At 36.3% G+C, this 18,157-nt stretch overlaps 1 gene segment (V, D, J or C); it reads left to right on the top strand.

Annotated features, from left to right (window-relative positions):
- The first annotated feature begins 943 nt into the window (after positions 1–943).
- LOC113449841 (T cell receptor alpha chain MC.7.G5-like) overlaps positions 944–18,157 on the top strand; it is a 38,923-nt gene continuing 21,709 nt past the window's right edge. Inside the window, 1 exon segment of the C gene segment in view lies at positions 944–1,008. Within this exon segment, the coding sequence occupies positions 960–1,008 (49 nt within the window).

Here is an 18,157-nt window from a genome sequence, read left to right as displayed (position 1 = left end):
GCTGGTGCTCTTATGCACACCCTGTTTAAGGACCTCTTAGGAATTGGGTGAGATCCATGGTAGACAGTTTGAGGTTGAAGCTCTCGGGGTTTGAGGCTGTAACAATGGAGTCTGGTAGGGCATTCCAACCTTTTCTTGGCTGGTGGCCCAGCATGGCAGGAGGTGGGGGAGGGAATGATTTTGTATGAGGGGCTAGTGCATGTGCTGGCTTGCTACTCAAGCAGTCCAGTTCCACTGCCTGGGAATGGGTTGTGGTCCCTACTCTAACTCATGGAAAAGGCAGAGAATGGATTCAAATCCCTGAAGGAGAAACCAGAGCCCTAATCATAATATTCAGTAAGAACAGATGTCCAAATAAAACTTCTAATCTCCAAGAAGAGAGTCTTGCACATTTTAATCCTAAAATCTAGGGATTTAGCTTTTTAAAAAAAAATATTTGTACATTTTTCTTTAACATAGATGAGTGCTTCATAAACAGCATATTGTCTAGCTCAATTGACTTATACATAATATTAATAATAGTAACAATATTTACTTGTATATAGTAATATTCCTCCAACCTCTAATTTCTACCTTTATTGTCTAACCATTTGTAAAGCAAATCCCAGGTTAAAAAAAATATATTCTGCATCTCCTTTTCCTTTATCTTTAAAATTAACCTATCCATTTCCACAGTCTAATTTTTTAAAATTATGTTTTCATCTGTAGGAATTTCTTCATTTTTCCAATATTGTGCAAATACAGTTCTTGCTGCTGTCAACATATGTAATATTAAATATGCAACCCCTTTGTCATATTTTTCTGGTAATATACCTGATAGAAATATTTCTGGCTTTAGATCTGTATCCTCCCACTCCAAATCTGAGGTTTAGCTTTTCTAAAGGAAGCTATAATTCCTTTACAAGATTAGGAAATAGGGTGGTATGTTTTTGCTAAGGCAGAAAGCACTGTGTGTAACCATGGATAAAGTTTTCTTTGGAGATGGGACTAGGCTGGTTGTTTTGCCAAGTAAGTTTTAGACCTTTATTCTTGCCCATCTTGTCTATACAGGGAGTGGAGGTGTCTTTTGTGTTAATAATTGCTGGAAAGAAAACCTGAAAGTCCTTCTTTTGTTTCTTTTCTCCTTTTTTGCACTTTTAGCTTCTTGTTTGTTTTCTTTCCTTCTTTTGCTTTATCTTCATTCCAGTTAGATTTTGTCTCCTTTAAAAAAAAACTAAATTCTGGTATGCTTTTTCTGAGCAGATTTTCCACACATTTCCCTCTAACTTGTGGAATAGAAAAGGCAGGGAATGGATTCACAATAAAGGAGAATGTTTGTAGGGTTGAAATGAGGGCTTCTTGATGATCTCTGAGCTCAGTTGTTTTTTTGCAGACATTTCATGACCCAGTGCTGATGATGTTACCTAGTTTGGGTAATGAAACATCCACAGTAAAACAACTGAGCTCAGAGAACACCAAGGACCCACTGATGGACTCTCCACCTCTGAAGAAGAAACTGGAGCTGAAAGAAAAGTATTTTATAATGACAGATGTCCAAATGATTTCCATGAGCTGCATCCTTTGAAACAAAACTGGATGTTACTCAAGTAAATTTAGCTTTTCATTCCCTTTATCAATGTCCACTTTTTAATACTTGATTTTTGGCTTTTCCACAAAGAGCAGATGAAGTTGATGACTGTTTAATCCACAAAGCAACCTCCATTCCTAAATATATATATTGCCCATCAGGTCAAATTTTGCTTCTATTGCCTTCTTTTCCAGAATTGAGTGCACAATGAAAAAGATTCTTGAAACTATAAATTATGGGAACTGAAAGGGCAGAGTGGGTTCAAACTTCCAAAGAACCCCTACAGTCCAAATTAAAATATTTTACAAGGATAGTTTCTAAATAATTCTTCAAAATATCCAGGACCATAGTCATTGATATTTAAGTCTAAACTCTAGAGAACTACTTTTTCAAAGGGGTGTCATAATTATATGCAAATAGGAAGCCATGTTTTTATCAAGGCAAAAAGGCTGATTTAGTCTCCAGGCCTTTAATCATCTTAGTTGCTCTTCTCTGAACTTTTTCCAAAGTCTTAACATCTTTTTTGTAGTATGGTGACTAAAATTGGTTGCAGTATTCCAGCTGTGGTCTTACTAGGGTTTTGTAAAGCGGCACTAATACTTCACATTATCTTGATTCTATGCCTCTGTTTTCTTTATTCTATTTAATCCTCTCATGTCCTCCCTCGTTAAGGTGCCCACTTTCCCAATATTTAGTCTTTGGCTCTTCCACATGGATCAGATGAACTCAATGACTGCTTAGTTCCATAAAGCAACCTTAATTCCTGGGTGCCCTTCAGATCAAATTTTGGATATGCAACCGTTCCATTTCCAAATAATGCTTTAGATTTCCACCAGCCACCACCCTTGACATTTTAATGGTTCAAGTCTAGAGCTTTAGCATTTCAAAAGGAAGTTGTAAATGCTGAAACAAACAGGAAGCTATGTTTTTGTCAAGGCAAAAAGCACTGTGTCTTCCTTTGGCAACACTAAGGTCATCTTTGGAGGTGGCACTAGACTGGTCGTAATACCAAGTAAGTTTTAGCCTTTTTGTTTTGTTCTTATGGTCCATGCAAGAGGGATACTTTCCTTGCTCATCCCCCAGTATTTGTAGTTTTCAGTGATTATCAAAACCACTCTGAATTTATATGCAGTCTTCAGTAATTATAAACAATTCTCAAAAAAATTGTTATGCACATTTTCTAATCGTGACTTGGTCTTCAATATTTCATTTCATACCTTTATATTCAATATTTCATGCCTATGATGTTTGGGAGTAGACTTCTTAGGACTGCCAAAAATTAAACCCATGATAGAAAGAGGATTTGACATCTCCTCAGGACTTCTCATCCATGTTGGCTTACATGATGACTTTATGTAAAGACTCAGAACACTGTGATAAATTATGGCACTTCTAGAATTGTCTTTGGGACTGGAACAGAGCTGAAGGTTCATCCATGTGAGTTTTTGAACAAAGATAAACTCTCTGTAATGATACCTTTGGGATAAAATATGTTTTTGTAGAATTGCAGGCTAATTTTGGCTCTGATTTCTAAGCATTTCTTATAGAGATGAAGTTTTGAGGGCAACAGAAATAAAAAGGGGTCCCTTTTAACTATGCGGGAAATCACAGGAGAAGCTTAGGAGTGAGAATTTCATTGTTACAATGAAATGTGAATATAAACCTTTAAATTTGTTTTGATGTCCTTTCAAGTGGGAATAGGACAACCTCGTGTGTTTTCCTTTGAGAAGGGAAAGAACACATTTCTAGAGCTATCAGACCAGGATTGCAAAAATCTCAATGATTATTAGATGGGAACAAAGTGTGCATAGCAAATGTCTGTGTCTGGATTTTTTGCATACTAGATCAGTGGCACCACATCATTCCACATATCTTCATGAAGTGCTTAATTAATGTTCATTTAAGAATATACCAAATGGAGAAAACCAGTGTTTCGGCTTCCTTTTTGTAAAGACATTTCTTATTGTGTAATCAAGATGGCTATAGGAAAGTGATATTTGGACAAGGCACCAGGTTAACCATAATCTCAGGTATGTCAGACATTGTCAAAACACTGGCTTCTTGTGAGTATTACAGATGAGTAGGATCTCATCTTCATTGTTCTGAAATGAAGGAGAGCAGGATTTTTTTCATTCCTTTTGGGAATGAATGGAATTTTGCTTTATATATTCTATACTGTTTTAGAAAGTTGATGTTTCCTCCCCACTTCCTATTGTTTAATAGGATGAATTACATAATAACATAAATTACGGGTGATAATGTTCCTTCTTTGAGGGAAAAGAAGCACAGAAATCAAGAAATCTATATGTTTGCCCTCCCTTTCTTCCTATACTGCTTTGCCATGGTCATCCTCTGTCCTATACTGCTTCATCATCCTTGATTTCTCAATAATTTTGAAATGTTGAGGACATATGTCAGCGTTCCAATGAAACTCCCCATTTCATTCAGCACTGAGAAACAAAGTTCATCCAAGTAAGAATTTATTAAAGAAGTCATACTGGCACATCTGGGAAAACCTGAATCTAAGAGCTCCAGGTTTTCCATTCCCAATTGAAATTCAAAACTCCATCCCCTGCACCCACCAGTCCATCACATGGCCCAATCAACCATCATTCCAACTGGATATATTCCTTCAGGCACTCCTTTCCAGGTGCAGGGTAACTTGTCCTAGACTTTATGAGAAGAATGTTGTTGAGTCTAATCTTTCACTGCTCTATGAAATCCCCCCTCCCAAATTCCCAGGCACTAAAAGGTGGCAGCTTCGAAGCTTCCAAGTAAAATATGGCTTCCAAGGCTGACAACATCATTAAGAGGAACACCTGTTGCTTTTAATGTACAACAATCTATCTAAAGTTATCTTAATGGCTCTGAACAGATGAGATATTTGGGGTTTGAAATCCACCAAGAACATTGGGTGGATATGAACTATAAAGAAGCTTTCTTTGACAAGTCAAATATTTGTGAGGGCATCTCCATTACCTTTGCTTTCAATGTTCCCCTGCATTGGACAGTTTTTGCCAAGAAAGAAAGCATTGTGGATCTACAGTAGTTTCAATAAGTTTATCTTTGGAGGTGGAACTAAATTGGATATAACTCCAAGTAAGTTCAGTTTCTTATTCCCTTTATCCTTCTCATGTCCTGCCCAATTCAGTTGTCCACCTTCCAAATATTTGTTCTTTGGCTTTTCCACATGGAGCAGATGAAGCCAATGACTGCTTAGTCCACAAAGCCATCTCCATTCCTCAAAATTTATATTGGCTCTTTCAATCAAATGTTGGATATACATTTTTTTCCATGCTGGATTGTCTTTTTGAGAGTCACTTTTGGACAATATCGATTGCAGGATAAATAAGATTCTTGAAGCTGTCTAAATTATGGAAATGTAAATTGCAGAGTGACTTCATATTTCCAAAGAATAAACATCTGAAAGGAAAATATTTTATAGGAAGACATATCCAAATGATTCTTTAGATTTCAAGCAGGTGATATTTTAATGTTAAAGATTTATCATTTCCCAAGGAAGTTATAGTTGCTGATAGAAATAGGAAGACATGTTGTTGTTAAGGCAGAAAGCATTGTGTATACTGGTGGCAACAGGAAGGTCATCTTTGGAAGAGGGACTACACTATTTGTAATGCCAAGTAAGTTTTACTTGTTTATTCTTGTCCTTGTGGTCAATACAAGAGGGTCCTTTCCTTGCTCACTCCTACTGCAATTACTATCCATTAATTTTCTTAATATGTGTGTATCTGCTTGGGGAGTCATATAATTATGCACATATAGTATGATATAAACACATAAATAGAATAGAATAGAATTCTGTATTGGCCAAGTGTGATTGGACACACAAGGAATTTGTCTTTGTACAAATGTGATAAGTAAATATGATAAATAAACTGAGGAAAGGTAATCAGTGAGAAGTTAGGTGGCAAGATACCAGAAGGTGACAATTGCATTAAGCTTACATGTGCTTAATTGATTCCTTTATCTCACAACACTGAGAGTGAATTCCATTAAGTAGTGATATAGAGATGGGCCTATGGAAACATAAATTCTACTTTTAAGGATTGAATTCATCTATGCAATTTTTGTTATCAGCAGGAGAATATCATGACCAGGTTTGGGAATCTTGGGACTTTTATCTAGTCCTTCATATTTCAATCTGCTGGAAACCTCTAGGAGAGACAGAATTTTAGAATTGTGAGGAAATAGATTGTCATTTCCATTTCCATTTTGAATGAATTCCAACTCATTTTAAAATATTCATTTCTAAATATTCCATTCCAAGAACCAAATTAAATGTTCTCGAAAAAAAAATGGAGCATATATTCCTGATATTGAATTGAATTGCCTTACAATATTTCATTCTGTACATCTGTTTTTCATAATGCCTATGATGTTTGGGGATATATTTAAAAGGGCTGCTACAATTAAACCATGGATACTCCTGGCATAAATATGATTTATATTCCATTATGACTTCTCATCAAATTTGGCTTAACTGGATGACAGCTAAAAGTTCATCCACGTGAGTTTCTGAAGAAGTCTTCCAAAGATAACTTTTGTGGAATTCTAACATAATCTGGTAGTTCATTTGTGACAGAGATCTATTTTTATAGAGTTGTGTGTTGATTCGGACTCCTTCCAAGCTTTTTTTTTTTTCCTTCTTACGTCTGTTAAGAGCAACAAAAATAAGAAGAAAGTCTCAGGTTAGGTACATTTCTCAGGGAGGCACTTGGGAGAGACAAGGAGGACCCAAAGGATGAGATCTTCATTGTTACCATGAGATGTGAATATTAGCCCTCAAATTTGTTTAGATATCATTTCAGGTAGAAGAAAACAACTTTGTCAGTATTTGCCGTGAGAAGGCAAAGACCATATCTTTAGAGCTGTTGGATTGCAAAAATCCTAATGATCATCTGATGGCAACAAAGTATGAAGCAATCTTGTGGTTCTTTAGATTTTTGAATACTTGATCAGAGACTCCATGTTACTCATGGTGGAGATTCACCAAGGGCTTCATTAATGTTCACTTAAGAACCTGCAGAATGGAGATGAGCAAACACTGTTTCTCATTCCATTTTTGTAAAGTCTGTCCTTATTGTGTGATCAAGGTGGCTATAGAAAAGTGATATTTGGGCAAGGCACCAGGTCAACCATAATTCCAGGTATGTCTAACAGACTCAGTAGATTGGCTTCTCCTTAATGTTATTCAGGAGTAGTGGCTTAGTATCATTGCTCTGAACTGGGTGAGATGTTTTCTCCCCTCCTCTGGTTTTTTTTTTTTCAGTATAAATTACATTAGATAATGAAAGAAAACATGGAAACTGAATTTGAAAAACCTATACCTTCTTCCTCTCTTTCTTTACCATGATCCTCCCCTGTATGCATGAAGTTCACAATCCTTGATTTTGTGATAGTTTTGAAATTTTGAAGATGTAGCTAAGGAGAAAATTTGGTGCTTTAGATGTGCAACAATTCATATAATGTCATTTTAATGATTGTGAATGGCTGAGAAATATAAGCTTAGGTAGACCCAAATTGGCAAGAAAGTTCTTTTTCTGGCAAGCCAAGCATTTTGGGGAGTAACTCCACTACCTTTCCTTTTAATGTCCTCCTGCTTTGGGCAATTTTTGTCAAGAAATGCACCACTGTGGAACTCTAGTAACTGGAATAAGCTTAGCTTCGGAAGTGGAACTAAACTGACTGTGACTCCAAGTAAGCTTCAACTTTTCATTCTTGTTATTATTCTCATGTCCTGCCCCTCTCCATAGAATAGGGTAGGATAGGATAGGATAGGATAGGATAGGACAGGACAGGACAGGACAGGACAGGACAGAACAGAATAGAATAGAATAGAATAGAATTCTTTATTGGCCAAGTGTGATTGGACACACAAGGAATTTGTCTTTGGTGCATAAACTCTCAGTGTACATAAAAGATATAAGTGATAAACCATGTCCACCTTCTCAGTATTTGATCTTTGGGTTCTCCTCAAAGAGCCAATGAAGTCAATGACTGCTTAGTTAATAAGGAAACGCTGATCCCCAAAATATCTTGGTGCCCTTTGAATCAAATTTTGGATTTGCAACCTTTCAACATTGAATTGCCCTTGACAGTCATCCTTTGCCCAATAATGAGGATGGGACAAAAAAGATTACTGAAACTCTCTAATTTATGGGAACTGAAAGGGCAGAGTGGATTCAAACTTACAGAGAATCTACAATCCCAATGGAAAATATTTTACAGAATTATATTTTATTTTAGAATAGAATAGAATTCTCTATTGACCAAATGTGATTGGACACACAAGGAATTAGTCTTGGTACATATGCTCTCAGTGTATATAATAGTCATAGGGTACAAAAGCAATCAAATCATACTAGGAAACAATCAATAAAAATCATTAGGATACAAGCAACAAGGTTACAGTCATACAGTCATAAGTGGTAGGAGATGGGTGAAAGGAAGGATGGGAAGATTAATAGTAATGCAGATTTAGTAAATAGTTTGACAGTGTTGAGCAGAGTGATAGTATTCGGGTTAAACAAATAATTTTAATAACTTTTCATCAAAGTTGACTTAATTGATGAATTTATTTAAAACCCAGATCATTGTGATAAATTATGATACATCTAGAATTATTTTGGAACTGGAACAGAGCTGAAGGTTCATCCATGTGAGTTTCTGAAGAGGACTTCCAAAGATAAATTCCCTGTAATTTTAACATAAACTGATAGTACATTTGTGAGAAAGATCTGTTTTTCTAGAGTTCCAGGCCAATTCTGACTCCTTCTAAGCCTTTCTTATAGAGATAGAGTTTTGAGGCAACAGCAATAAGATGAAGGTCCTTTCTACATTTTAATTATGAGAGAGACAACAATAGGACCTAAAGCTAACTTTATTGTTCTCAGGCCTTAGGTCTGAGGCTTCAGCTATTCAGCAGCCATAATCCTTCACATTTTAATCCTAAAGTCCATAGATTTAGCTTGTCAGTAGGAAGTTAGAAGTGCTGATAGAAATAGGAAGCCATGTTTTTGTCAAGGCAGAAAGCACTGTGTCTAATGTTAACAACTATGGGGTCATATTTGGAAGTGGGACTAGGCTGGTCATAATGCCAAGTAAGTGTTTAGCTTTTTATTATTGCCACTGTCATTAGCACAAGGGAGTCCTTTTTTTTGCTCACCCCCAATTTATATGCAGTCTACAGTGTCTAACAAAATCACTTATTGTCTATGGAGATTCTCAGTCATTCAGGCCCTGGTTGTCCCAAAGGTGCTTTTTCAAGAGACAACTGGAATTTGCTTTTCCCTGAAGATGTTTCACTTCTCTTCCAAGAAGCTTCTTCAGTTCTGAATCAGAACTGAGGAAGCTTCTTAGATGAGAAGAGAAACATTTTCAAGGGGAAAAACCCAAGAAAATCTACATGCCTTTTGGAAAAGCACCTTTGGGACAACCATGAGCTGGGATGACTGAGAATCTCCATAGACAATCTTCCCTTCCTTTTTGAATGCATAATAAAATAGGCATTTAATATTTTGTTTCAAGACCCAAATTACATTTCCCAAAAGATGAATTTCTGCTATTGGCAGGAAAATATCATGATAGGATTTGGGAATGTTGGTATTTCTATCTGTTCCTTGCCATATTTCAATATTTTAATTTTCTTTCCACTTCTTTTTGGAGACAGTAGAACAGAAAAGAACAGAACAGAATGGAACAGAATAGGATAGCATAGCATAACATAACATAGCATAGCATAGCATAGAATAAGAAAGAGAATGGAATGGAATGGAATGGAATGGAATGGAATAGAATAGAATAGAATAGACCTTGGAGATCTTCTAGTCCAACCTCAAGTAATTTTTTCTAATTTTATTTGGTACACAATATTTTATTTTGTGTCTTTGTGAACAAAGTTCTATTTCCTGATTCAAATAGGCATGTTCTTGTTAAGGCAGAAAGCATTGTGTCTAACAATGGCTACAAGATTTTTTTTGGAAGTGGAACTAAGCTGGTCATAATGCCGAGTAAGTTAGTTTTCCCATGGTGGTCAGCACAAAAAGTTATTTTGCACTTATAATTGTTGAAAAGAATATCCAAAGCTCCTTCTTTCTGTTATCTTTTTGTACCCTGCTCACAATTTTGGCTTTTATTTGTTTTTGTTGAGGGGGGGGGAGTGGGATTTCCTTGCGTTTCCTCTATCTTCCTTGTCAGATTTTGTAAAAAAATTAAATCCTAATATATTTATCAAGGGTTTTCCTGAACAAGTTGGATAACCCAGTAAGAGTTAGGAAATATTCTAAATTATAGAGTAGAAAAGACAGAGAGTGGATTTACACCTCTGAAGAATGAAACCAGAGCCCAAAGAAGTATTTTATAGGTACAGATGTCAAACTGATGTTTTGGGTTTCCACAAGCCATTTTCTTTGATATTTTTATCCTAAAATCTAGAGATTTAGCTTTTCAAAAAGAAGTTAAAATTGATGATAGAAATAGGAAATCATGTAATTGTCAAGGCAGAAATCACTGTGTATAATACCTACAGTAAGATCATCTTTGGAAGTGGTACTAAGCTGGTTGTAACGCCAAGTAAGTAATTTTTCCCATTTGCTGCACCATATATATATATATATATATTCTTAAGTTTTCGCGGGTACTTACATGTATGGCATTCAGCTTTGTTCGGGTATTTTCCCACGTCATTGTAGTTGTGCTTTTAATGTTGTAGCAACGTTTCGGCAGAATCTCATCTGCCATCATCAGGCTTCTGTATTGTGTTCGTCTGTGAGTCAGACTTTTACAGTGGTTTCAGTTTTAAATTTGGGGCTAGTCTACTGCTGTGCCAGAATGTATATATATGAAATTCCTTTCTATTTGTTTTCATTCTTTCTTTTTGCCTTTTGGGGACTTTTCCCCCTTTATTTTTCCCTCGCTTTTTTTTACATTTCTTTATCATGGTTCTGGTTAGTTTTTATCATGTTTTGAACAAGTAAAGTATAAAGAAGGTGGCTGCCATCTTGATTTTTTTTTAAACCTCCTCTTTTTAACACCCCTGAAATTGGGCAAATAGTTTTGTTTTAGTACCTTGCAAACCCAAAAAAGATAAGCTGGAAAAGCATTGGGAGCTTTGCCTCATTCTAGAATTGTTCTTTCACAGAGGACTTCCTTTAGATGGGGACAGTCCAAGCTGTATCCCTGTAAGAACTTAGTCTCAAGGAAAGACCACTGTGCAAATTACAGTTAGTTTTGGGTATGGGACAAATTTCAGATCTTACTGAGTAGTGTATAATGCACATTTTCCTCTCCACTCATTTTTGCTTAATATATTTCTTTCAAATGGGAAACTCTCATGGCAATGCTTCTATTGTCTAGTTATTCCTCAGCTTCAGAAGGTTTAAAGCTAAAAATTCAGGACAATTTCAAATGTAAAAAGATGGAAAACTCCAGAAACCAGTATCTTGAAATGACTTTTCTATTCTTTTCTTTCAAAATGTATGTACCATTTGGCATATATATGAAAGAAAGAAAGAAAGAGGTGAAAAGAGAAAGAAAGAGAGAGAGAGAGAGAGAGAGAGAGAAAAGAGAGAGAGAGAGAGAGAGAGAGAGTCTTACGTTGGGCTAAACAAATGAAAAATAGTAAGAAATTAAGGATGCCTACCTGTTAGTTTGTTTCTTGTTTCCCCCCTATATTTTGTATTTTAACTTTGGAAATAAAATAAAAAATGTAAGCAAAAGATAAACTTAGAATCGAATAAACTTAGAATCAAGGGCCTTTTCCTCCATTTTCAAAATTATTTGAAAAATAGACATTAATAAATTAACCTGGTCATTCCCTATTTATGCAGAAATAAGGAGCTCCGAACGCAATAGGGTTTATTTGATGATCAGTTATATTGAATTGCAGGATGGAGCCTTAGCTCTTTAAAGAGACTGTGATTTAATATATTTAATATATTCACAGAGGCTTTTAGTGTACTGATAAACTGGAGGGCACAGTAAGGAAGAGTCTGGAAACATTTTTAAAAAGTCTGGAAATTATGGGATTGAAAAGGCAGAGTGGATTCACACCTCCAGGAAAGAAACTAGAATCAAGAAGAAAACTATTTTATAGGCATAGATGTCAAAAGGATTCATAGTTCCAGTAGTCACAATCCTCGACATTTTAGTCCTAAAATCTAGGGACTCATCTTTTTAAAAGAAAGGCATAATTCTGATGCAAAATGCAAGGGCTATTTTTGTCAAGGCAGAAAGCACTGTGTCTGGCTTGGGCAACAAGATAATCTTTGGAAGTGGGATTAGGCTGGTTATAATGCCAAGTAAGTTTTATCTCTTTATTTTAGTCATTGTGGTCAGCTCAAAACAATCCATTCCTAACATTAATTTTCCTATTTTGTGTGCATATGTCCAAGTATTCAGATAAGTATATGCATTTGACATAACAACACAAAAAATGTCATTAATACACTGGAAAAAGGTACTAAGGAGCAGTCAAGATACTAATAGGTGACAATTGCACTAAGCTTAAATGTGCATAAAGAGTACACATTGATTTTGCAAAATTGAGAGTGAATGCCATTAAATAACTGATATAAAAATGAACTTGTGGAAGTATTACACACCTTCTTTCAAGGGTTGAATCCATCTATAACATTGTTAAATTTCTGTTATCAGCAGGAGAATACAGTATCATGATAAGGTTTGGGAATTTTGATATTTCTATCCAGTTGTTGCCATATTTTAATTTCCCCTCTTCTCCCCAATTCCTTTTGGGGGACAATTACAAGTGATATTGCTCAACATTTTTATCCTAGAGATTTAGCTTTTCAAAAGGAAGTTATAATTGCTGATACAAATAAGAGGACATATTTTCTATGGAGATTTTCAATCATCCAGGTCATGGTTGTCTGAACAGTGCTTTTCAAAAGGAAATGGAGCTTCCTTGAATATTTTTCCTTGAAAACATTTCACTTCTCATCCAAAAAGCATCCCAAAACTTCAAGGCAGGATAAGAAGCTTTTTCTTGATTGAAAAGCAAATTGTTTTCAAGAGGAAAAAGACCCTAGAAAGTCTAGTTGCCCTTTGGAAAAGCATATTTGGGAGAAGAATATGTTTTTGTTAAGGCAGGAAGCATTGTGTCTAATAGTGGATACGGTAAGGTGATCTTTGGAAGTGGGACTAGGCTGTTTGTAAGGCCAGGTAAGTTTCATCCTTTTATTTATGCTTTATAGTGAGTTCAAGAGGGTCTTTTCTTTGTCCATCCCATCCCATCAAATTATGAAATTCTGTAACATGTGGAGGAGCACACTTTGACAAAAAAAAATCCAGATTCAATTCTGGTCTCCCCATTTTCAGTTGAGGAAAAACGACTTTGACTTTAAAGATTGGCAGCTCTGTGTCAACAGTATTAAGCAACTAAAATGGTTCATCCATTTTTACACAAACCTTGAATCAGTAGTGGGGTTCAAATACTTTTTCTACCAGTTTTGTGGGTGTGGCTAGGTGGACATTGCAGGCAGAGGATACTGTAAAATCTCCATTTTCTCCCCACCTTACTAATCTGCTTTCCAGCTCCATTCTCCTGTGCAGGGCAACTGGGACTTGGGAGGAAGAGAATAAATGGGCGTGGGGCCAGTCAGAGGTGGTATTCTGAACTACTCAAAATTTCCACTACGATTTATCCAAACTACTGCTTAGAGAGAAAGAAAGGAAGGGAGGAAGGAAGGGAGGACAGAGGGAGGGAAGGAGGGAGGGAGAAAGGAAGGAAGGAAGGAAAGAGAGAGAGAGAGAGACAGAGAGTCTTACTTTGGGCTGAACAAATGAAAAATAGTAAGAAATTAAGAATGTGTATTTGTTAGTTTGTTTCTTTGTTTCTCCCCTATATTTTGTATTTTAACTTTGGAAATAAAATAAAAAATGTAAGCAAAAAATACCTATCTAATAAACTTAGAATCAAGGGCTTTTTCCTCCATTTTCAAAATTATTTGAAAAAACAGACATTAATAAATTAACCTGGTCATTCCCTATTTATGCAGAAATAAGGAGCTCTGAACGCAATAGGGTTTATTTGATGATCAGTTATATTGAATTGCAGGATGGAGCCTTAGCTCTTTAAAGAGACTGTGATTTAATATACTTAATATATTCACAGAAGCTTTTAGTGAACTGAAAAATTGGAGGGCACAGTAAGGAAGAGTCTGGAAACATTTTTAAAAAGTCTGGAAATTATGGGATTGAAAAGGCAGAGTGGATTCACACCTCCAGGAAAGAAACTAGAATCAAGAAGAAAACTATTTTATAGGCATAGATGTCAAAATGATTCATAGTTCCAGTAGTCACAATCCTTGACATTTTAGTCCTAAAATCTAGAGACTCATTTTTTTAAAAGGAAGGCATAATTCTGATGCAAAATGCAAGGGCTATTTTTGTCAAGGCAGAAAGCACTGTGTCTGGCTTGGGCAACAAGATAATCTTTGGAAGTGGGACTAGGCTGTTTGTAAGGCCAGGTAAGTTTCATCCTTTTATTTATGCTTTGTAGTGAGTTCAAGAGGATCTTTTCTTTGCTCATCCCATCCCATAAAATTATGAAATGCAGTGACATGTGCAGGAGCAAAAAAAAAATCCAGATTCAATTCTGGTCTCCCCACTTTCAATTGAGGAAAAACGACTTTGACTTTAAAGATTGGCAGCTCCATGTCAACAGTATTAAGCAACTAAAATCGTTCATCCATGTTTACACAAACCTTGAATCAGTAGTGGGGTTCAAATATTTTTACTACCGGTTCTGTGGGTGTGGCTTGGTGGGTATGGCTTGGTGGACATTTCAGGCAGGGGATACTGTAAAATCTCCATTCTCTCCCCAGCATACTAATCTCCTTTCCAGCTCCATTCTCCTCTGCAGGGCAACTGGGACTTGGGAGGCAGAGAATAGACGGGCGAAGGGCCAATCAGAGGTGGTATTCTGAACTACTCAAAATTTCCACTATCAGTTATCCAAACTACTGCTTAGTGAGAAAGAAAGGAAGGAAGGAAGGCGGGTGGGCAGGAGGGAGGAAGGAAAGGAAGGAAGGAAGGAAGGAAGGAAGGAAGGAAGGAAGGAAGGAAGGAAGGAAGGAAGGAAGGAAGGAAGGAAGGAAGAAAGAAAGAAAGAGAGAGAAAGGAGAGAAAATCTTACTTTGGGCTGAACAAATGAAAAATAGTAAGAAATTAAGAATGCGTATCTGTTAGTTTTTTTTCCTTGACCAAAAAAAAAATCCATATTCAATTCTCGTGTCACCATTTTCAGTTGAGGAAAAATGATTTTGACTTTAAAGATTGGCAGCTCTATGTCAACAGTATTAACTCTTGCATTGGTAATGGGATTTAAATATTTTTACTACTGGTTCTGTGGGTGTGGCTTGGTGGGCATGGCTTGGTGGTCATTGCAGGGGAAGGATACTGTAAAATCTCCATTCTCTCTCCACCGCACTAACCTGCTTTCCAGCTCCATTCTGCTGTGCAGGGCAACTGGGACTTGGGAGGCAGAGAATAGATGGGCAGGGCCAGTTGGGGGGGTATTCTGAACTACTCAAAATTTTTGCTACCAGTTCTCCAGAACTGGTCAGAACCTGCTTAATACCACCGCTACCTTGAATTATATGTAACTTGGCAAATAATCAAGCAATTGTTCTGTTCCCTAATATGCTAGATTCCCCATAGATAAATTATATTATAGTTTTATAAGTTCTTGAGGTGGGAAAATGGTACAACTTTTTAATATAAATTTATAATTGTTCTCCCATTGGGGAACTATAAGTGGTCCTTCTAATGAAAAAAAGAACTGTGGTGATATAATAGCAATGTTCCAATATCTTAGTGGCTGCTACAAAGAAGATGGGGTCAACCTATTCTTGAAAACACTTGAAGGAAGGACAAGAACCAAGGGGTAGAAACTAACCAAGGAGAGGTTCAACCTAGAACTAAGGAAAACTTTTCTGACAGTGGAACAATAAATTGGAACATGGAATGACTTATCTTCAGAAGTTCAGAGTGCTGCATGGAGGTTTTTAAGAGATTAGACAACAATTTGTCTGAAATGGTATACAGTTTCCTGCCTGAGCATAGGGTTGGGCTAGAGGAACTCAAGATGCCTTCTAACTTTATTGTTTTGCTTCCAGACATAAAAGAAAGTGAACCATTCATGAATTATGAAATAATGATATCACAATCTACAATAAATTAAACTTTTTAATTTGGTTTCACTGGTGAGACACAAAGAGAGAAAAAAATGAGCTGGGACATGAAGTTCTAGAGATCTTTGAAGATGATCAACAATGAAACACTATGTGAGGTTTTTGGTGTTCTCTGAGCTTGGTGGTTTCCTTGCAGACATTTCATTACCAAATTAGGTAATGTCACCAATTTACCGAGCACCAAGAACTCAGTTCAACTCTGAGCTACAAATATTCTGTTCTATTGATGAGACACTCTTTTTCTAATTGATATGTCAACCGAGTGTTCCCTCATCCACACAACATTGTCCTCCTAATCTTGGTGATAGTGTATCTTAGTCTCTGGATATTTAGTCAGTTGATTCTTCCTGTGTAGTCAAGCTACATTACTAATCAAGGAGGATAATCTAATCCATTGGTCAGTAGATTAGATATTGTCAAATTTGGAAACAGCATTGTAAATATGTTGTCCTCTCTACTTTATTTTAGAATAACAGTGTTAGAAGGGACTTTGGAGGTCTTCTAGTCCAACCTCCTGCTTAGGCAGGAAGCCCTTCACCACTTCAGACAAATGGTTATCCAATCTCTTTTCTAAAACTTCCAGTGTTAGAACTTTTACAACTTCTGGAGGCAAGTTGTTCCACGAATTAAGTGTTCTAATTGTCAGGAAAATTCTCCTTAGTTCTAGGTTGCTTCTCTCCTTGATTAATTTCCAGCCATTGCTTCTTGTCCTGCCCTCAGGTGCTTTGGAGAATATCATTTACAGATTAACAGAATTGGAAGAGAAACTTGTAAGTCATCTAGTCCAATCTCCCACCCAAACAGAAGACCTTACACCATTTCTGACAAATGGCAGTCCAATCTCTTCTTGAAAGTCTCAAGTGATAACTTCCAAAGGCAAGCTGGTCCATTGGTTGATTATTCTCATTGTCAGATTTTTTTTTCTTATTTTTAGGTTGAATGTCGTCTTGAATAGTATCCATCTATTATTCTTTGTCTGGCCTTTGGGTGCCTTGGAAAATAGCTTGACTCCCTCCTCTCTGAGGCAGCCTTTCAAATATTGGAAGACTACTATCATGTCTCCCCTGGTCCTTCTCTTCACTAGACTAGCCATGCCCAGTTCCTGTAACTGTTCTTCATATATTTTAGTCTCCAGTCCCCTAATCATCCTGATTGCTCTTCTCTGCACTTTTTCTAGAGTCTCAACATCTTTTTTACAGTGTGTTGACCAAAACTGGATGTAGTATTCTAGGCATGGTCTTACTAAGGCTTGATTCCCTCCACTTTGTGGCAGCCCCTGAGATATTGGAACACTGCTATCATGTCACTCCTATTCCTCCTTTTCATCAAACTAGACATAAGAACCAACCTTCTTTAAAATGTGCAGTTAGAGTGTTCATGTCTCATCTACCTACAGCCATAGCTGTAGCCTTGCATATGTTTATGGTAAAGAAGAAATCATTGTGTGAACCTCAGATGATATTTGGTTCAGGGACAAAATTAATTGTCCAACCATGTAAGTTCGTTCTGTTTCTATAAAAGTAGCCTTTTTCCCCTTTCAATTTTTTTAAATCAAGGTTTTTATTTTTCTATTATTAATGTACCTGTTTATGATTTTCCTCCACTATAATTATCTTTATTTATTTTGGTTCCTTTTCTATTGAGGGTTGATCCTAAAGGGCAGAAGCTCTCTATCAATTGGAAGGAAGGAGGGAAGGAAGGAAGGAATGGGAAAGAGGAAGAAAAAGGAAAAGAAAAAGAAAAAGAAAGAAAGAGGGGGGAGAGAGAAAAAGAAAATAAGGAAAGAAAGAAAGTGAGAGAGGAGAGAGAAAGGAAAAGAAAATAAGGAAGGAAAAAAGAAAGAAAGGGTAGAGAGAGAGGAGAGAGAAAGAAAAGGAAAGGAAGGAAAGAAAAGGAGGGAAGGATGGAAGGAAGAAGGGAGGAAAGACAGAAAGAAAGGAAGGAAAGAGGGAAGGAAGAAAGCTAAACAAATGGAAAATAGTAAGAAATTAAGAATGCCTATCTGCTAGTTTGTTTCTTATTTCTCCCTCTATATTTTGTATTCTAATTTTGAAAATAAAATTTTAAAAAGTAAGCAAAAAATATCCATCTAATAAACATAGAATCAAGGGATTTTTCCTCCATTTTCAAAATTCGTTGAAAAAAAGACAGTAACAAATTAAGTTGGTCATTTTCTATTTACACAGAAATAAGGAACAGGGCTTACTGTATGATCAATGTATACAGAATTGCAGGGTGGAGCCTTAGCTCTTTAAAGAGACTGTGATTTAAAGTATTTATTATATTTGTAGAGGCTTTTTGTGAATTGACAAATTGGAGGGCACAGTATGGAAAAGTCTGGAAATGTTTGAAAAACACC

Source organism: Pseudonaja textilis, chromosome Z, assembly GCF_049901715.1.
Source record: "Pseudonaja textilis isolate UNSWEBS1 chromosome Z, rPseTex1.2, whole genome shotgun sequence".
Lineage (NCBI taxonomy): Eukaryota > Metazoa > Chordata > Lepidosauria > Squamata > Elapidae > Pseudonaja > Pseudonaja textilis.
Note: the sequence above shows the minus strand (reverse complement) of the source record. Positions and strands in the feature narration are given on the sequence as shown.